The sequence below is a fragment of the Podarcis cretensis genome (genome assembly GCF_951804945.1).
Source record: "Podarcis cretensis genome assembly, chromosome: 6".
Lineage (NCBI taxonomy): Eukaryota > Metazoa > Chordata > Lepidosauria > Squamata > Lacertidae > Podarcis > Podarcis cretensis.
In genome coordinates this window covers 71,657,202-71,678,587 of record NC_137175.1, presented here as the reverse complement: position 1 = coordinate 71,678,587, position 21,386 = coordinate 71,657,202, and the positions used below count along the sequence as shown (strand labels likewise).

The following is a 21,386-nucleotide window of genomic DNA, read 5'->3' as shown; positions in this document are numbered from 1 at the left end:
TTTATGAAAGGGGCATGGCCTCAATTATACTTTTTTAATTGATTTTCTTAATGTAGCTGCATCTATGGCAGGAGTGGACGGTTTAAGCAAGTGGATCTTTTTTTATTTATTTTATCTCTGCAATTTAAAAGTCTTCAAGTCCTGGGCCAAAGGAAGAATGCAAAAGCCTTGTTGTCGGAGACAGAAGATCCATCTACCAGTCAGTCCAACAAGCTCCCACATAGGTTGCAAGACAGTAGTCCTCTCCCTCCCACTACGGCAAACTCCATTAAACCAATGGGAATTGATTCGAGATGTGCCCTCAGGACATTTTAGACTCTGGCTTCTGAAACGGCCTTATGGGGTGTTAAGTTGTGGGTGAACATATCAGAAGACACAGCGATTCTTCAAACAACTCTTGTTTATTCACAGGCCTGAATTGAACTGAATTGAAGGGTTCAGCCAGCCTCCGATAGAGCTCCACTACAACGCAACTGTAACAACTTTCTGTAACTATCCAATCACTGAACGTCACTTTCAACCCCTTATTTGCATATGTGGACCTGAGTGAAAACTATCTACAATATCCCCCTGCTGGCCCAGGGTGAGAACTTCATTACATAACATGGGGGCTCCCTTCCAAACAGTTAAGGTGCATTAGTTGGCAAAATGTGCTAAGGGCGGGGGAGCAAATTGATGGGCATTCCCATTCAAAAGGTGTGCATGCGCTGTGCCTCGTGATAATCATGCAGCGTGGGGCTTACCTGACACACACACCATTTTTTATTCCAGTTGGCGCCCCTGCTTGCAGCTATGCACGCCTAGGACGGGCCACTGCCGCTGAGGATCCCTCCTTTCTCCCGACTCGACGGGCCTCCGATCTCCCTCTCACCTGCGAAAAGGCCTCCCGCCCCGTCGAGCGAAGCCCAAGCCGGCGTCTCGCCCACAGCTGACCGCAGCAGCTCCTCACCTTGGGCGGCGGCAGGGCGCCTTTAAAGCCGAATGGCGGAGCGTCCCCTCCGGCGCGCAGGCGGCGCGGGGCTGCGCGGCCGCCGAGGGCGCCCGCAGCTTTGGCTTTTCCTCGCTCCTGCCACGTGACGCCCTCGCCGGCCGGGCTCTTCCTCCGCGATGAGTCCCGCGCGGCTTACTGAGTACGTCTCCGCGGGCAGAGCCGCAGGAGGAGGCGCCCAGCCCCCGTCTCCGCGCAGCGGCATGGCGCTGGGCTACCTGCCCACGGGGGTGACCAGGTGAGCGCAGAGCGGGCGCGGAGAGGTGGGCTCGCGGAAACTACGCTCCTTGAAGCGGAGGGGCAGAAGCGGCAAGTTGGCCCCCTTGAACTTGGCGGGGTTACTCCGGAGTAGACGTCGACAGGGCTGCGCTGTGATCTGTTCTCGTTTATTATTTCTAAACTGCCCTCCCCACCCTCTCCAAATTGAAATCAAGAGTTCATCAAATTGTGTAGGCAATACTGTTGGTCCATGGGGAGAGGGATTTTTTTTTTTAATGCAGTAGAATTTAGAAGTGCAAGGACAGCTAATAAATAAACCTAATAAAGGTTTGGTGCTAAGGTACCCTTTTTCAAGTTAGCTAATTTTAATATACTATTTCAACTGGAACAGTTCTGCTATTTCCAGTGGCGTAGCGTGGGTTGTCAGCACCCGGGGCAAGGCAAGTAATTTGCACCCCCTAACCCGTGGATTTGCGCCCCCTAACCCTACCCCCCAGATGTTGCGCCCGGTGCGCCCGGCCCCCCCTGTACCCCCCACACTACGCCACTGTCTATTTCACAATTAATCAAAATCCTCCCGTTTATTAATTTCTAGGGTTTAGAGGGGTCTCCCCCAAATCTATAACAATCCCCAGATGTTGATTTTAGTGTCTTGTTGCTCAAAAGCAGGCAGCCAACGGTGTTTTGGGGCTATTCAGAACAAGTGTGCCAAACTTCACCTGGTGTTTCAATAATAGAATTGTCTTCTTCTTCTTCTTCGGTGATCACTCGTAGCCGAGTAAGATTGTCTTCCATAAACATGGTTTTAACAATGAGTCCATAAGTGACTGTGGAGGCCAATTCTGGATCCAACGTCCCTCCACAGTGTGGACATTGGTTTCCGGGCAGGAGCTGATCACGGTGTGGATTTGCCAAGCGTGCCTTCCTCCTAGCACGTTTCTCATTGCATCCTGAGTTCAAATGTCTTCAAAGCCCAGGACACCTTTGGTAAAGGCTGTTCTCCAACTGGAGCGCTCGCAGGCCAGTCTTTCCCAGTTGTCAGTGTTTATACTGCATTTTTTTTAGATTTGCCTTGCGACAGTCTTTAAACCACTTTTGTTGACCACCAGCATTATGCTTTCCATGTGTTGGAAGGGACCACAAGGCTAATCTTGTCCAACTTCCTGCAATGCAGAAATCTTTTACTCAATGTGGGGCTCAAACCTGCGACTCTAAGATTTTGCTCTACTGACTCAGTTGGCTGTTGTTTTGGTGGTTGTTTTCCTGTTTTCCTCTTAAAAAAAAAAAAAGTGACGCAGAGAGTATAGCAAACTTAAGCTACCTGCTTCAGAGATTTTGGCAGCATTCCTGAAAGCTGGTAAATGAATGGTAACTTACCCGACTAGGCTGATGACACCTGGGTCTGGCCTGATAAGGCAGAAGAAGCAAGAGACCCACAAGGAGGCCTGTAAGATCTTGCTCCCATAGTTAAGACTTGGGCATTTATGTAACGCTTTACTGAAATACGGTAATTGCACCAAGTGATGTTACTCAAATAGGTGTCTTGCAAGTAGGTGAGAGTTGTAACAGGATCGGGACTGGAGTCACGAATGTAACATGTGAATGCTTCTGTTCAAACCTTTCAAATTCTCCATCAGAAGACACAGTACCGTGATGCCACCGCAGATCTTTACTACAAGCCGCGAGTTGGCATCTTGGATAATTTCACATCTTTGAAACCGGTGGGTTTGGATGGATGGGGGTTGCCTCTGAAGCTAAGTGACGTGGGCATTACAAGATGAAAACTACACAGGAACCCACAGACTTTTCAAAACGGCTTTGGCTTATTCTGTAGTTGTCCAGCTGGTGTTTTGTGACATACCAAACTCTGCTTGAGACTCCATCCATGCATATCTCCTGCCCAGAGCACCATCCAGATGGTGCTGTTCCTGTGCTCACAGCTCAGTGCTCTGCAACTAGCAGGGCAGAGTTAAGTACTTATTTAGGACTTTCCGGGAAGGCTGTGTTTGCTCTCACACCAGAGAATACAGTGGGTCTTTCAGTGTGATTATTTTTAGTCGTGAGATAGGTGGCAAGTTCTGGGTTTGTGTGGCTAATGCACAACCACAGAGACCTTTGGCTTCAATAATTCCTTTTATGGCAGCGGGATGTTTTTATAGCTTTGACGTTTGTGCAGCTTTACAGGGATAGTTATAGCAAAAAGGTTAGAGGAAACGAAATTGTCTTGGCTGCTTTTCTGTTGGTAAGGTGTCAACAACATGCTGCGAGAACCCTTCCTCCCAGTGTCTTAGGAACCAAACTGTACCTTATGCAATTGTATGCAAGGAAATTTTTCACAGCCTGCTTTCTTTCTTTTTCCTTTTTCCTTTTTTTTTTTTTTTTTTTTTTTGCTAAGCCTCAGATTTGGGAGTGAACCATGCACATGATTCTCAGTGGCGAAATAGGGAGAGCAGAATGACATTCCCCTTGTTCTGCTTTTCTTCTGCTCTTCCCCTATTGCACACCCTCAGAAGCATGGAATCTTGCAGGCAAGGGCTGGAAGTTGTCTTGGATTGGGAAATGGGTTGAAGCGTCCCTCCCCTTGTGTATAATACGTAATTTGGACCTTAGCCCATAGCTCAGATTGGTTATACTGAATTTGCTTTGCAGAAAGAAGTCTGAAAAATCCTAAGAACAATTCAAGTCTTCTTACAAAGGTATCTAGGTTACAGAAGACTTTGGCTTATCTTGGGTTAATCTGATTTACTTTATGTTAATGTTTACTAGCTGCTATGTTTTAAAATGCCAGCAGAGATGTATAAGCAGGCTGACAAGGTGTGATGAAACAAACCTTCCCTTTGGAACCTGGGGCAATGTGCCTTCGTTCTCTTTAATGCGAAGGCCTTATTCTTTAATGCTTTTCAACGATGGTATGGAGCATCCGTATGCACAATGTTAAGATGTGTTAAATTTAAATCCTCAACCTTTTGTTTGTGGCAGAAGTATGATGACGCAGCTGGATATGGATTTTAAAGAAGAACAGTCCCTAAAAGAGGATTTAAAGTTCTACTTCATGAATCCATGTGAAAAATATCGAGCTAGACGTCAGATACCATGGAAACTGGGACTTCAGATTTTGAAGATAGTTTTGGTTACTACCCAGGTAACTTTAAAAAATTTACTTGCATGGAATCGGATATGGTTTATTCATGCCTAATGAATAAGTAAATGAACAGTCCTATCGGTGACTCCAGGTTGCTAATGTTTCTTTTGGATGGTATTCGGCTTAAGATCATGATAATTTGTCTGTTTATGCATGTTTTCCCTTCTTCCTTTAACTTCACTCTGCTGGAACTTTAGCCTTAGTTCCTGATAGTTCCTTGTGCTTTATGCCTGATCGGTATTCCACATACAGGGATGGGCTTCCACATTTGGGGGACCTCCAGCCTTGCACCTCCCTTACTATTGGAGTAACCTGTGTGTTGGATGCTGGGTAAGAATAAGCTGCTAGATGTTGCGAAGGATTGTCTTGATAGCCTTGCCTTGAAATGTACGGATGGCGAGCAGTGCCATGTGCTTGACAGCATGGGAGTGGCTCAGCACAGAATCAACCCAAGATAGAGCTATGCTAGTTTCTTAGAAGGCTCTGCACACTTTTGTAAACATGTGGGGTCAACAGAATTGCAGCTGTTATGTACTGAGTTGAATAGGATCCAAAATGCAGCAGTCTGATTGGTCCTAGAACAATAGGATTCAGAATGCAGCAGTCTGATTGGTCCTAGAACAATAGGATCTAGAATGCAGCAGTCTGATTGGTCCTAGAACAATAGGATTCAGAATGCAGCAGTCTGATTGGTCCACAGGAGCCACCCAATCCAGCTCCACGTGGAAGTGAATCCACAGCCTGATTGGCCTGCAGGAGAATCCCAGAATTAGCCAATCACGTGGGGCCCATTGTGTAAATAATGTATATAAAGCAGACATTCTGGGGGAACTTCCATTCCTCCTCACCACTATGAGCTGAATAAAGAGCATGAAATCCACTCTCGACTCCGAGTATATTTCAATTGGGGAGTTTAGAACAGAATTGGAGTACTGCTGCTGCACTCATGCCCTGTTTTCAGCAGCCATGGAGAATGTCTCGAAAACGCCAGTGAGGAATTTGCAAAAAGCCCTTCCTCCTCCTCCTCTTCCTCTTCCTCTTCCTCTTCCTCTTCCTCTTCCTCTTCCTCTTCCTCTTCCTCTTCTCCTCCTCCTCCTCCTCCCCCCATTAGGGAAGCAGAGCTCATGTATCCTACAAATACCCCTTTCTCCCCTTGTAGCTTCTCATTGTGTTTCTCTGTGCACCTCCCCCCCCCCCCACTTGAGTGTATTTATTGTCCTGGCACTTTCTCGGGGACATCAAACTTTTACAAAAGGCAAGAGGGTTCAGAAGTTTGTGCAACGTATTTATGTGAATATACAAGTACCGAGTTTTGAAGTTAAAGGGTCATAGGAGCAGTTTGTCTAAGAACATGCTGACTTTTAATCTCGGAACAGTTTTGAGGGAAGCATTCTGTACAGTGCTGACGTATCACTACAGTAATAAAATATTTCCTTTTTGCCTTCATGCTGGATTGCAGTATGCTGCCATGTAAGTATGAAGGATGAAGTTTATACCGTACTTTGTGTTTTTCCACCTGGGGTCACTTTCTTGCAGCCTCGGTAGCTTTGTACAGTGGTGCCCCGCAAAACGAATGCCTCGCAAGACGGAAAACTCGCTAGACGAAAGAGTTTTCCGTTTTGGAGGCGCTTCGCAAAACGAATTTCCTATGGGCTTGCTTCGCAAGACGAAAATGTCTTGCGAGTTCCTGTGGGTTTTTTTTCCTCCCCCCCCTTTTCTAAGCCGCTTATCCGCTTATCCACTAAGCCGCTAAAAGCCGCTAAACCGCTAATAGCGATAATCCGCTAAGCCGTCAATGGGCTTGCTTCGCAAGACGAAAAAACCGCTAGACGAAGAGACTCGCGGAACGGATTCTTTTCGTCTTGCGAGGCACCACTGTATTGCAAAAAGTGTTTTTTAATCTCTTGTGGTCAAGTGAATTGATTGCCCTGTTTTAGCATATGCTGCATGCTGCTTTGAATTATAAACCTAGAGCTATAAAATGAATAGGTACCACTCCGGCGGGAAGGTAAACGGCGTTTCCGTGCGCTGCTCTGGTTCGCCAGAAGCGGCTTAGTCATGCTGGCCACATGACCCGGAAGCTGTACGCCGGCTCCCTCGGCCAATAAAGCGAGATGAGCGCCGCAACCCCAGAGTCGGTCACGACTGGACCTAATGGTCAGAGGTCCCTCTACCTTTACCTTACTGTCAGAAGATTGGTGGGGATTTGAAGATGGAAGAGAGGGGAAGAGAGAAAGAAATTATTAGAAGCTGCTGTACAAACCTGAGTTAATTTAGCTTGTGTTGGCCACTGCAAAGAGCAGAAGTAGAACCAATTCAACTCCCCAGCTGCTTTGCCCCGTGGTAGAGATGGATTCTCCCAAGTGCTTGGTTTATCTATCTAAGCTCTACACAGATATTTAAGATCACTGGGAGTATTCATCGGATTCTTAAGCCTACATGACTACATTCAGAATTACTGAAGACTTAGTTATGGGAAAGCCTCTCTAGATTCACAAAACTTCCTCCCTGCTACTCTGAAGATGTTCACTTCTCGCTGGTCATGAAACATCAAAGAGATGTCAACCAAGCATCTTTTTACCCTTACAAAAACTTTAAAAGGCCAGCAACTTTAAATGCCTAAAGTGGTTTAAAAAAACCACTTATTTCATTTAATATTGCGACACTGTCTGTACTCCTTATGTTCCTTCAGATCATTTGTAGATGATTCGGGGGGGGGGGGGGAGCCATAGCTCATGGTTTATGTTCATTAGAATCCAAGTACTGTATTTTTCGCTCCATAAGATGCACTTTTTTCCTCCTAAAAAGTAAGGGGAAATGTCTGTGTGTCTTATGGAGCGAATGCGTGGTCCCTGGAGCCGAATTGCCCAGGGGCCAAAAAGCAGATCATGCCTCTTTTTTTAGAAAGAGGGAAGGGGGTGTTGAAACAAAACCGCTGAGCAGCTGATTGGCAAGTGATCAGGAAGGATAAAGGAGGCTGCCTGGGAGGGGGGAGGTAAAAGCACATAGATCCTCAGGATTTTTGCACTGGGTCACCCCAAATTCACCATCAGATCACATAGCATGCCCATGGCTACAGCCTGCATCAAAAAATCACGTATCCACTGTTTCGTGGGGCCGCAATGGCACAGATCCACATGGATTCTCAGGATTTTTGCATTGGGCTACCCCAAACTCACCGTCAAATCACATATCATGTCTGTGGCCACAGCATGAACCACAAAAATCATACATCCACTATTTTGTTCAGATTTTTTTTTCTTGTTTTCCTCCTCTAAAAACTATGTGCGTCTTATGGTCAGGTGCGTCTTATGGAGCGAAAAATACGGTATATTCCCCTGCTTTTCCAGTTTAAAAGTTATTTGACAGTCATGCTAGGCATGGCCTCTACCTGGAACTTTGTGGAGTGCTAATTGGATTTGTGTGGATGAGGGGAGAAAGGGAAGCATTTACAGTAGCTAACAGTAAAGACTTTACAGTAAGGTAAATACAGTTCTTCATAAATCGGTGCCCAATCTCTAACGGAAAGTCTTGACATTTTCCATGCCATAGCAAATAATATAGCAACTTGAGATGAGACGCAACATTTTGTTTTACAATATATGATAATGGGGATTGAGGTCAAGAAATGAATGACCTGATCATATCATTCCCTCTGCATTTCCAGTCATCAGATTGATCATGGTCAAATTCCTAAGCAATGTGCCACAATCCAAGCTTGCTAAACTATAGTTTCTCTCAGTGGTAGAACCATAGTTTAGCTGTAAAACCATTGCATGTTTTCCCTTTCACATGTTTACTTTGTGTTCTGATCGCATCAGGGTTCTTAAGTGGGGAATCCTTGTTTTTACAAAGTCTGCTTACTCCCCAGGATCTTAAATCTGGAGCAAATTAGTTTAACATCCTGGCTAGCAAATGCAAGACTGAATTGTTGATGTTGGTACATGAAATGAAGCAGCAACTTTCAGGCCTGATGTTTGCTCCCACATTACTGAATCATGTTTTAGTGATCCAGGGTGTGCTGCATCTGAAAAAGCCCATCATTGGATGCATTGTGTTGTGCATGACAGAATCTACCTTTTCTCTCTTTTTTCATTTATGTAAAGCTCGTCCTTTTTGGCCTGAGTAACCAGTTGGTGGTTTCTTTCAAAGAGGAGAACACTATGGCTTTCAAGCACCTGTTTCTGAGAAACTACTCTGGCTTTGATGAGGATGACTACAGCTGCAGTGTGTACACACAGCAAGATGCTTACGATAGCATACATTTTGTGGTCGATCAGGTAAGCTTCCGTTTTAAGGCATCCACATACAGAGTTTAATATCATAGTTCACATTGCTTTAGATGGTCCAGTTTCTGGGTTGTAGCAACAACCACTTTCAAACCCATATTCACCAGCGACTCAATGTGAACAGGTACTCTTCGCATATCACTTGAAAATACGGTTTTGCCATTACTGGTTTGCATCCTTTCTGAAGAAGTGTTTTTGTTTTGTGTGTTTGCTTCTCAACTAGTACCGGCAACTGAAGAATATATCCCTGGGTACACTTGGTTATGAGCAAGATGAAGATGACTTGCGAGGCTTAAAGATTTGTAAAGAAGAGTATAAGAAAGGCACAGTACTTTCCTCCAATGATACACTGCACATAGACAGCACGGTTGAAGAAGGTATGGTGCTAATGTTTTTTTTCCTCTGGGAGAAAATCGGTCTAACTTCATTGACGAAGGAGGAATTGAATCCCATTATATCACCTGTTTTTATACAGGTTTTGTACTCTTTTTGTACAGTTTAGCTGCCAATGTTTTTAAAAACAACAGGTGTATGAAGGTGTAGAATCTTCAAGGTTTCCCATTACACCAGGGAACTCATTTTACACTTTGAGGCTGTTTACAAGTGCTTTTATCATGTTGTTACTTCTTGTGAATGCTCCTATCTGTAAAAAAATATGCACCTGTGGCGTCTCTCTGCCACAAGTCTTCCATTCCTTGATGTGATTACAGCACACAACAATTTACCAACCTGTAGAGAAGTTCCGGGTATTCCTGTGAATTTGCTCTTGCTACCTTGTAGATTTCTTTCTTTGGGGTTTATATTTGAACACATGCACTAAAAGTTGCACCTGTGTCTTGATGGAGGTACCAGTATAAAATCAAAAGCTACAGTATACTTCTGTGAGCCCGTGCATATGACCGTTCTGCCCCCAATGTATATTAAAACTCCTTACCATTGTGGCAAACTAATACAGATGAACAAATTCTTGGAGCAGTTTCACTGTCTGCATGGATTCGCTTTATATAGAGACAGAGCCTATTGTTCCTCATAGCTAATTTGGTGGGAATTAGACATGCATAGGCTTTGGGCTGCATGGATAGAGAAGTAGCCTGCTATTTACATGCAGAAGATGACACAGACTGTTTTTGAGATTTGCCATTGCATGGCATTGCAAAGTGGGGTTAAACCCTGGGGTCAAAAAGGTTGCTGTTTTGCTGCATAATCCTCCATAGTCTTAATAGTCCTAAAATGAATTATTCCCAAGTAGATGTCTCTAGGATCACAGTTCTAGGTTCCTTGTGGTACAGTTAGAAATGCATTTATGTCTTTTGGTTTTTCCTTTCACTTCCAGAATGCATTGTTGTGAAACCACACGACGAAACGGGCCACTTTAAGAATTCGTCTTTTTTCAACTTTGAGTTTTATAGGTAAAGTGCGGTTTGGGGGCACCAGTTTTATTTGTGTTTCTAAAGAAGCGGGGAGAACCTAACATAATACAGTATCTTCTTGCACCCAGGCTGATACAGGTGATAATTTCATTCAAACTGAAAGGCATTGATCTACAAACCATCCATTCTCGTGAACTGCCTGACTGCTATGAGTTTGAAAATACTGTAAGTGCTGTTCTTGTTATTATACACATAGACAATGTGATCCTGTCTCTTAAATTACTTACAATGGGCTTCAGTTCCTTTTCAGTTCAATAGGCTCCCCGCCCCCACCTTGAAAAGTACATAGAGCTGAAGGAGGAAGTTGGTAGAGTGGCAGAGTTCTACACTTCCTCTTTAGCTCCAAGTTTGGATCAGCAAAGAGTGGCCAAGAGGACAGGAACATAGCTGTCAACTTTTCCCTTTTTTCAAGGGAATTTCCCTTATTCCGAATAGGATTCCTCACAAGAAAAGGGAAAAGTTGACAGCTATGGACAGGAGGTAAAGGGGAGCAATATGGGACACTGAAAAAGGAGATGGGTTGGTGGGATTTTGAATTCTAGAAGAATCAGGGTGGGGCAAGGGAAAGAAAGAACATGCACGCATTGGATCCAATGAAACATTTGTAACATAAAGTGCATAATTCCCCGCCCCCCACTTCCCTCAACCACTGTCAAATCACAGGTTGCAATTGTTTCCATTGACAGAACAGTAAAAATCACTGATATTTACACCAACCTTGTGATATAATACTGGATGAGAACACTTCTGCCCATTTCTCATTGTAAATATTGTCCAATTCAGTTTTAGTTCTCGTTCCAAATGCATATTTGCCATAATTGGGCACAGAGTGTCTTAAAGGTTCTGTCTGTATTTTTCTATTACACCTGTTAAGAAAATGAACAACTTTTAGCTTTATGCCAGCATCCTCAGTGTTTTCAAAAGGGACCCTATTAGACATGTACAAAAAAAATTATTTTATTTTATTTTGTAATGCCACTTCAAAAAAATAGCACATGTGGCGTTTTCCAGCGCTACCAAAGTGTATGTGTGTGTGTGTAATGTGTATGTATGTATGAATGAATGACATGGATCGTTACAGATCACCATACTATTTACAAGGGTTGCCATCAAATTTATAGATCACGTGTCCACAGATGTGTTCTGTGCCTTGTTGTTACCCTCATGGATCCTCATTTTTTTCTTTTTACATAGTATATGTGCCTTCCATCAATGCTTATGTGCCATTGGAAAGCATTGGATGTGTGATTTTTTTTTTTTACTGCGCAGTCTTTAAATCGGATGGTGGTTCTTTGGAGACACCATGTGAAATCATGTTTGTTTAAAAAGATCTCAGTTCAATTCTTACTTATATCCAGACCCCTTAGGAAAGCTGTGTGTGTGTGTGTTACACGTATGCTCTGGCTTGTTTGGTGGATGGGGGGGGGGGTCTAACCTAGCATCCAATTTATAGATCCCAATTTTCAGGGTATTAATGGCTGGTTCTGTCTTCTGGCCACAGTAGGTCTGGGACAACATGATTGTCAGGACTTTGGAAGATGCATGTCTGTCTGTGTGTTTGCACACAAAGTATATTGATTTTAAAATTTTCAGATGTGTAAAAGTTGATATGTGTGAGCAGGGCCTTTATTTCCAGAAGCTCCCTTCCGACACATCTCAGGTGGGCGCCATTGCCCTTCTAAGAGAACAAGGGAGAAGTTCATGGTGAGCTCCGGCACCTCTTTTTCTGGAAAAAAGCAGCACTGTGTGTGAGTAATGCACACCGATGCTGTATTGCTTCAAGCAAGTAAACTAAAAACAACAACATTTATCTCAACAGATTACTTTTAACAATAAAGCCCACAGTGGTAAAATGAAAATATTTTTTGATACGGATGCTGATATTGAAGAATGTAAAGACTGGAACATAACTGGCTCTAGTAAGTATCTGTGTGTGACAGAACTATATCCATGTTTGAAGAGGAGCACAAAGAAGCCTGGGATTTTCGTGTGTGTTTCGCTGATGAGTTGGCGTAGGGGCTGGTGGCACTGTGGTAATTTGCAGAGCTAACTTTCTTGCAAGCAGCAATTTTTACACAGGGACAGGCTTGTTCAGCGACATTGTGCTGCAGCTAGCAAAGGTGATCCTGCTAGCCAATAAACCTGATCCCATGTCTGCATTTTTACTTTGCTATAATAATGTTAAAATTTTAGCTCAAGCGGGACACTACTTGGATTGTTTTGCAAGCCCTCTTCATAAGACTGAATTCTATTCACTCTTCTTGGAGGGCTGCTTTTTGGAAGAGGTGGTCCACCTACAGATGTGCAATAACTTTTCCCTGTTCATTCTTTTGCTTCTCAGCCCTCTGTTTCATTTAAGACTTACTGAAAGAAAGGGGAATGTAATTTAGACTTTCTCTCTAAATTACTTGAGCACCCCTATGCTGATTAATTTTTGCATTTTTTTAATCTCCTCTAATAGTTCAGAAAAACACACAGTATCTTTTGGTTTTTGATGGGGTTGTCATTGTCATCTGCATCGCTTCCCTTATCCTCTGTACACGATCCATCATTCTTGCTCTGAAACTGCAAAAAGTAAGCATACCTTTGTCTTTGTAGTAGATGTGTGCTTGGCTTAAAAAAACAAACAAAAAACTATCCTAAAACAGGAAGGATGGGCTGAACCTACAAGAAATAAAGTAAGAACAATTTGTCTGGCATGATCTGCCTTGTAGCTTAGTCAGGAGTTCTCTATGGTGGCTGTACTATTGGCAATTTTGGATTTGTCCCTCAAGCAACATGGAGGATAAGGCTGTCATCCACTGTCAGAGGCACCATACCTTTGAATACTACTTGATTAGAACAGAATTGGTGTTATGTGCTGAGTTGAATAGGATCCAAAATGCAGCAGTCTGATTGGTCCTCGAACAATAGGATTCAGAATGCAGCAGTCTGATTGGTCCTAGAACAATAGGATTCAGAATGCAGCAGTTTGATTGATCCTCGAACAATAGGATCCAGAATGCAGCAGTCTGATTGGTTCACAGGAGCCACCCAATCCAGGTCCAGGTGGAAGTGAATCCGCAACCTGATTGGCCTACAGGAGAATCCTCCGGAATTAGCCAATCATGTGGAGCCTATTGTGTAAATAATTTATATAAAGCAGACATTCTGGGGGAACTTCCATTCCTCCTCATCACTATGAGCTGAATAAAGAGCATGAAATCCACTCTCGACTCCGAGTATATTTCAATTGGGGAGTTTAGAACAGAATTGGAGTACTGCTGCTGCACTCATGCCCTGCTTCTGGGCTTAAGGAATCTGGTTGGCCACTGTAAGAACAGTATGCTAGATTAGACAACAAGACCGGTAAGGGGCCATGCACTGTGTAAAGGAATTATTGCCCACACATTTATGGCAAATATAAAATTTAGTTATCTTTCGCAATCTTCTGGTGGCCATCCATAGTCGTGAAACAAAACCACTCTACAATTTAGTGCAATACCTGTTATAGTCACTTGGTGGACTCTAGTAATATGAAGTAAATAGGTTTTCTGCTCTGAAAGAGTGGGAGTTTTCTAATCGTTCTTCTCAATGCTTAAAAACAGAGATTTGTGAATTTCTTCCTGGAGCGATATAATCGCCACGTGTGCGATGCAGACCGCCTGGAGTTCTTAAACGGGTGGTACGTCCTGGTGATTATCAGTGATGTGATGACTATCATAGGCTCCATCATGAAAATGGAAATAAAAGCCAAGGTGAGCCTTAAAAAACCCCAAAAACCCCAGTCATAAATATTTTGGCCTGTTCCGGAGCAGCGGCTGTGGGAATCCTAAATTGCTAAGCCATGCTTTTTGGTGGAAGCAACTGTGCAAAATCTTGTTTTCCTTTGTTTTCTTCCAGAATCTTACAAGCTATGATGTCTGCAGTATTTTGCTTGGCACGTCTACTTTATTCGTTTGGGTTGGAGTCATTCGGTACTTAGGTTACTTCCAGACCTATAATGTAAGCACTAGAGTAAAAAAATTCCGTAGTGAAGTTTTCCTTTCTTTTAATGCGTGTGAGAACACCACCTTACTTCAGACAAGAAGGTCTAGGTCTGGTCAATGTCTGGATGGGAGACTCCCCGGGAACAACATGTTTACAACCGTGGGTACAATGATGGATTAGATTCCACCTTTCTTCCAAGAAAAGAAAGTAACACTCTCCTCCTTTCATAGGTGCTCATTTTAACAATGCAAGCATCATTGCCCAAAGTGCTAAGGTTCTGTTGCTGTGCTGGGATGATATACCTCGGATATACTTTTTGTGGCTGGATCGTTTTAGGACCATACCACGACAAGGTATGTGGGTGTCTGAGTTTGTGTAACTGGGATAATGTAAAAGGTACATGTAAGCAAACACGGTGCTCTCCAGGTGTGGCTGAAGCACAGTTCTCAAAGCCCGCCAAAAAAAATTAAGCTGTGCAGACTCTGCATTCAAGATACTTATTTGTATATGCATGCTTCACTCTGCATTCTGAATGAAGCGCATATGTCTTGGAGTCCAAATAACTTGCAACACTTGGTTTTGTAAAGCAAAACTCTTTACTGGAAAAGAAAATCGAAGGAAATAACAGTTTGCTCAGGAGGGAACTGAAAACTAGTAGGGCTTTTTGTCCGTGGCTCACCCTCGGGTTTCTCACAAGAGGGCAGTCTTGTATCACAGTTGCCCATCGACTGTGAACATGATCTCTTCACTGAAAGAAGACCGGTCTTGGTAGTTAGGTCAGAAGTTCAAGCGTTTTCATCCTCTTCTTTGGTCCAAAATACCTTCAAACAGCAGTTTAAATTTGATCTTGCTGAAATCGCTGACAGAAAAGGCGCATTGTTCTTTATAAAACTTTGCACGTGCATTATGCAGAGTCCCGGCACTATTTTCTAACTCAGTAGGCGGTTTCTGAACAAAGAATTTTATTTTATATTTCACACCGTTTATATGATAGCATTTGGCTTTTTAGTTCAGACTTAAGAGGTTTGAATGATATTTAGGTCTGTGCAGTTCAATTTATAGCGGATTTAAAAAAAGATTTTATACAGCGAGCCTTTGATTCTTTCAAGTGCAGTTGTCTCTAATGTCAGTTTTTCCTGCTTTCTAGTTTGAAGATCTGAACACGGTAGCCGAGTGTCTGTTTTCTTTGGTCAACGGCGATGACATGTTCGCGACATTTGCTCAAATCCAGCAGAAGAGTACTTTAGTGTGGCTCTTCAGCCGACTCTACTTGTTTTCCTTCATTAGCCTCTTCATATACATGATTCTCAGCCTTTTCATTGCCCTTATTACGGATGCATATGATACAATAAAGGTAAATTTATTGAGTTTGTGTTTATCAAGAGAGATGAGCTATTGTTCAAGAAGTAACAAGTTTCCAGATGGTGAGCTGGACTTCAATAACATTTACTAACTTTTGTTGTTGCTCCTTAAAAGTATGTAACTGTGTAGACTGGGTGGGTAGAGTTTGTTAAAAGGGGCATGAAAATTGGGTTCCTCTCAATTTCACTCGCTTGCCCTGGCATGCACCATATGTGACGGTGATGGAACTTTCCAATCTCTGTCTGTAGTAAGTTGCAAAACTATGGCTTCTCTATTTTTGGGAATGGTAATGTTCCATTTTATTAAGCTATTTGACAGCTATTTCTCCACATAGAATATGAAACTTCAGCTCTTCCAACTTTTGCTGTAATAATAAGGCAGGGATAATAACAACAACAACAATAATTTATTATTTATACCCCGCCCATCTGGGCGGCTTCCAACAGAACACCAGAATGCAATAACCTATTAAACGCTTCCCTAAACAGGGCTGCCTTCAGATGTCTTCTAAAAGGCTGGTAGTTGTTTTTCTCTTTGACATCTGGTGGGAGGGCGTTCCCCAGGGCGGGAAGCAGGTAAAGGGCAGTCCCAGGCCCATGTAGAGTTTATCTGAGGTATTGTTGGAATAAAGTTATAAATGCCAAAAAAAAAAAAAAAGTGGTCGGTCCCTGACGGGAGCCCCCTGGCCAGCTTACCCCTCCGTGGCCCAGGGCAAGCGTACTCGGCTGCCGCCCCACCTCTGCATGGGCCTGGGCAGTCCTGTTTTGGCTGCACAGCCTCAAAAGACACTGAAAGCCAGAAGATAGCACTGTCTTCCCTGCCCTGATTGTTTTGAACAGTAGTATTGAAAACCCTGTACTAAAGTAGCCTGGCAGAGTGTGTCTTGGAAAGGGTATAGGGAGCAGGAACAGCAAATTGTGTGATTATTTTGTCAAGCCCATGCATAAGTACATTAGTAGTTTTGTACTGATGTTGCAGGTTGAGCTTGTTCCATCTAGAATAAGAGGATGCAAAGGGGAGAGCATTTTTATCTCCCTCCTTACAGTGTGCACTATAAAAAGAAAAAAAAATTGATCGCAACCCTACAACTTGGTTTAGCCTTGCAAGCTTCTGCTGTAACTTCACCCGTTCCTCTCCACCTGTGATATACAGGGTCGGGAGAGCAGTATGAAATGTAGAGTGGCTTCCTAAACAGATTGTTCCCCCCACCCCAACTCCTGTTTCAGAAATACCAACTGATCGGTTTCCCGCACACAGACCTACAAGAATTCCTAAAAGAATGTAACAGTGAAGAATACAGCACAGAGCCACGAACGTTCAGGAGTTTCTGCTGCTGCAAGAGGTCAGTGTGTTGTTTCTTCAGATTCCTTTAAATTCTGTATACCGTATTTTTCGCTCTATAAGACGCACTTTTTTCCTCCTAAAAAGTGAGGGGAAATGTGTGTGCGTCTTATGGAGTGAGTGCAGGCTGCGTAGCTATCGCTGAAGCCAGAACAGCAAGAGGGAGAGCTGCACAGCAATCCCTCTTGCTGTTCTGGCTTCAGCGATAGCTGTGCAAAGCCTCTTCAGCAAAGCGGGAGCATTCCTCCTCCCGCTTCGCTGAAGAGGCCTTGCACTGCTCTGTTGAACCCAGCACAGCAAGAGGGATAGCTGCACAGCGCCTCTAGTTGTGATGCCTTAGCCTGATCCTCCCTCCTCCTTCCTCTTCAACATTTGATTCATAATATTTTTTCTCTTGTTTTCCTTGTACATCCTCCACAATGGGTTACTGGCCTTTGTTTTGAACCCTGTTGGTTTTTTAAAAACTTTTTTTTGTATTGTTTTATCTCACTGTTACAAACTGTTTTGATAGGTTTGGCTGGTATAGTGGTAGATAAATATTTATAACAAGTAATAAAATAAAACTATTTGGAAGCGGCTTCTTCTAGCGATGGAGGGGAAGAAAGGGATCACGTGCAAATCTCTCCTCTTGTGGATCAACTGTGCTAAGGACAGGGCTGCCCACCAGGAAGCCAACAGGGATCATATGGTTGTGAGGTGTATTGTCCAGAATGCCTCTCTTAGTGATCGCATAGGGAAAAAAGGATGAAACCTAAAACCCTGAAATTTAAGAGTGCTGTGGCATCTAATATTGCTCTAGCACTGGGGCTCCAGCAGCAACTAGGACCAAGCAGCAGAAGGGCTAAATGGAAGTAAGTGCAGGATTTCACATATGGAACTAACCAGTTTTTTCTTCTTCTAAAGTCTTTTAGTCTTGAGTGTTAATATTTACAAACCCACCTCCATCAAGCAAGACTTCCAAGCTGCAGCTGAAGAATGCCACATTTTAAATAGCTCCTTCAATATCCCTAAAGACCTAGTTTTCTTATTTAAAAAAAAAAATGAAAGGAAATGCTTATCAATATTGAAGCAATATTCACCCATTTTGGATAACTTTTTTAATAGCCCCATATGGACACGTCCTGTACTTGAGGTTAAGGGCAGAGCACACCGGACTTGTTTTCCTGCCCCACGTCTCTCTTTGCATCTCTCTCTGGAGCATAGCAGTCGTTTGCTGACACCGAACATGTGTGTGCTAGCCTTGAACTGAAATAGAGGGCGCACAAGTGCCCCCGGAGATGCATGTTGTCCAGTATTCAGCCTTTGCTGGCTGTCTCTCTTTACACCAAGGTGTAAAGAGTGCCAGACTGTGCCAGTCTTTGGTTCCTCATAGTAGGCGCATAGCAGGGAAGGTGAAATATACTGAGAGTCCTGTAGTGATTTCATGCTCTTTATTGCAGCTTGTAAAACAGTGATTGAATTCCCCCCAAAACCTCAGGCTTTTATATACATTATTTACACAATGAGTCCCGTATGATTGGCTGATTCTGCTTCCCTCCTGGAGCCTGATTGGTCTTTTCCTGCAAGCCAATCAGTTGTTGCATTCTAGAATTCTACTTGCCTATTGTTCTAGGATCCAAGCTTAACACATAACTGAAGGGCTGTGGCTCAGCGGGAAAGGGTCTGCCTTGTATGCAGGTTCAGTTGCTGGCATCTCCAAATATTGTTGGGAGGTAACCCAGTCTGGGGCTGCTGCTACTTGATGCAGACTACTCCATGCTAGATAGACCGATGGCCTGACCGGTTCAACCTGTGATTCCTGCTGAACATCTGGAATGTGTTGTGAGACCCTCTTGCCTCTTTTCATGAACTCTGGATGTAGGGAACACCCAAAGAGAGCTGTAAATATATGAAAGGGGACTGATGATAGCAGAGCCTGGGAGTCATCATTGCCAGGATAACTGAGGAGGTTGGAAGCGCAGAAAACAGCTGCAGCTACAGATTTTAGCGCTTTATCCTGCCTTTTCATTCTTATCCATCTGAAACGGTGAACTTCTTCTTTCTGCAGACGGAAGAGCGATGACAACTTGATACTTATTAACTGAAGATGGGTGGTGCTGGCATAAATTTTTGCACATGTGGAGGTAACTGCTGGGAAAAGCTGAGCCTCCTGAACTGCAGTAGAACCACCGCCATGTGGTTCTTTTCCCCCTCTACGAACCAATGACTACAACTTTATAAAGAGAAGTGGTAGAGTCGTCCTGCAGTCCACAGTTGGAAAGCTCAAAAACTGTACATCTTGAGCTAGCAGTTCATCAACAGCTGATGACCATTTCTTGCTTCATTTGTAAATAGCTCATCTTGCAAGTCGTGGTCAATGAACTTCAGAGAATCGGTTATCATTTGGTCACTTCTTGATTTGCGACCTGCTTTCTAGGTATTTTTTTATTAAAATATTTAAATGAAACTCACCTCCTAAAAGAACACAGAATTTTGCGGTTCTTGGTGACAGTACCATTTTTAAGGTTTCTTTTTTTGGAATTACAAATGTAGGTTTTCCCTTTAAACCTATGCAAAACTTGTACCACAATGCCTTCTCTTCTTTCTGGATTTTGTTTCATGAAATTGATCTAAAAAGCTGTTTGGTCATTTGAGGTTCACTCAGCCAGGTGTGCATTTCCCCCCCTTTAAAACAAACAAAGAATCAATCATTGTGTGTGTCATCCCTATTGTCCCCTTGCATCTAAATGAGGCTGCAATTCTTTACGTTGGCCAGGAGATGAAACTTGCCTGCAAATCCTTTACAAATCCATGGCAATGGGAGGCCTGTTCGCTCTTCATTGGCTTCCGAAGCAGAAAAGAGGCTGCACCCTAAAACCATCAACGGATGATAGAGCCCCACCAGGACCCTCTCAGCCAGGAAGGCCTAGGGGGATTTGCCTCCTATCAAGATCTACCCTGCCTTCCTTCACCTCTCACTGTCTTCTTGTAACCACTGTCCACCAGGTATAAAGCAGTAGTGCAGGTGAGGACAATGCGGGATTGAGAAGGAGGGTGGAACTTTGGGTGAGCCACTTTAACTTTAAGGCAATTATAAACCCTCAAAGCTGGTATTAGAGCCCCAAGTCTTTCCTGGCATCTGCAGTATAAACAATGGCAACTCAAGGCAGGTTGTGTGACTCCTAGCAGTAAATTCAAAAGAGGGGGAACCAACAGCACAGGCTACAGCCTGCACCCTAAGAAGGAACGGAGGCAAGCAAACCAGCCAAATTGGGGTGAATTTTTATTTTATTTTCCTTAGGCTGCCCCCATTAAATAGCCCTTTGAATTAGGTAGAGTGGAATGACAGTTCAGACTGAGGTGAATAATAACCAGGTTTCGTACCAGATTTTTCCAAAACATCCAGTGCTTTTGCTAAAAGTTTTAAAAGGCAATGAGCTTAAAAAGCTGTTTCGAGAAAATTAGTTTAGAAAACCCTGAATGCAAGGACCTTTCCATTACATAAAACCTTTTATTGAAGTGCAAACGACACATGTATTGATGATAATTCTCACACGCTAATATCCGAGAGTCGGACTTGCATAGCAGGTGGGACTGCCTTTGTGGAAAGATCAGGACCTGCTGATCTTAGCCTAGCTTAGCCTATGCTTAGCCAGATGCTTGCAAGAGGTGTGATAGCCCTTGGTATCTTTTGGAGCAAAATAGCTTTTCCGTTTTGTTTGTTACATGGGTGGGTGTTTGTTCTAAGTTTGCTATATATCACGCAATGAACTCTTGTAGATTTTATTATGTTCAAGCTCAGTTCAACTCCCAATAATGACAGTGGATAGAGCGACTGAAAAGGGATTTATTGGAAAGTGAAAGGTCTAGGAAACCCAGCCAAGAGAGATCCTATTGCCCAGTACATAAGAAAAGAACCTAGCATGATCTGCCTTCAGGAAATTTGCCGTGTTAACTGTTGGCAATGTTCATTGAAACAAAAACAATTAGGACTTCACTTTTCTGCATCTGGCACTTAAAAGTCTCATGGGATAGCAATCATATTATACTCTAATTTCCCCTTTTAAGTGCCATATAGTTACTGGCACCCCTCCAGGTACCTGTCACTATCAAGGGTTTATCACAATAGCTTTGGTATACAGCCCCAAGGTAACACAAAGGGACTTTCTCAGAAAGACCTTGACAAAAATTGCTAATATTAACAGGAGGTGATTTAAAAGTGGTTGGAGACCACATGCAGACTAACCTTGAATGAGGAATAGGGCTGGGCCATATCTGGTTTTCAACATCGTGCTATATCACCAGTTAAACATCTCCATATACACAATGTTTGAAATAAGGATGGAGCTATGTAAAGGCATTGGCTGGCTTCACGGTTTTCCCTGCATTGTGATTTTTGCTGGCACCTGCTCTTACGATTCGCTGTCCCCTGTAGCAGCCTTGAACCAACAAGAGTTAACGGCAAGATTGAGAGAAACATTGGCTGGCTTCATGGTTTTCCCTCATTGTGATTTTTGCATCACAACACACACCATGATTTGAGATATATATTGCCAGGTCAAAAATTATGAAACTGCTATCACGATAATGGACTTCAAACCAGTTTTGGATGATATGGGTATCAATATATTGCCCTGCCCTATTGAGGAATGGTAGTTATTATTATT

General features: G+C 43.3%; 1 protein-coding gene across 3 annotated transcripts; it reads left to right on the top strand.

The window, feature by feature from the left end:
• The first annotated feature begins 1,086 nt into the window (after positions 1-1,086).
• Positions 1,087-19,427, top strand: MCOLN2 (mucolipin TRP cation channel 2). 3 transcript variants are annotated; one of them, XM_079981465.1, is made up of 14 exons: positions 1,087-1,226; positions 4,190-4,349; positions 8,456-8,629; positions 8,862-9,015; positions 9,972-10,047; positions 10,137-10,233; positions 11,888-11,987; positions 12,530-12,642; positions 13,656-13,805; positions 13,951-14,052; positions 14,268-14,390; positions 15,185-15,391; positions 16,626-16,741; positions 18,788-19,427. In XM_079981465.1, the coding sequence occupies exons 1-14, from the start codon at positions 1,108-1,110 to the stop codon at positions 18,822-18,824; spliced, it is 1,728 nt and encodes a 575-aa protein (XP_079837591.1). In that variant the 5' UTR covers positions 1,087-1,107; the 3' UTR covers positions 18,825-19,427. The 3 variants fall into 3 exon arrangements, with proteins under 3 accessions (XP_079837591.1, XP_079837590.1, XP_079837592.1); XM_079981464.1 differs by having other exon boundaries at positions 4,187-4,349; XM_079981466.1 differs by lacking the exon at positions 1,087-1,226 and adding an exon at positions 3,645-3,903 and having other exon boundaries at positions 4,187-4,349.
• The last annotated feature ends 1,959 nt before the right edge of the window (positions 19,428-21,386 follow it).

Coding starts and splice junctions, on each gene's coding strand:
- MCOLN2 (XM_079981464.1), top strand. CDS start 1,108: ATGAGTCCCGCGCGGCTTACTGAGTACGTCTCCGCGGGCAGAGCCGCA. Junction 1,227..4,186: donor CTGCCCACGGGGGTGACCAG/GTGAGCGCAGAG, acceptor TGTTTGTGGCAG/AAGTATGATGACGCAGCTGG. Junction 13,806..13,950: donor AAATGGAAATAAAAGCCAAG/GTGAGCCTTAAA, acceptor GTTTTCTTCCAG/AATCTTACAAGCTATGATGT.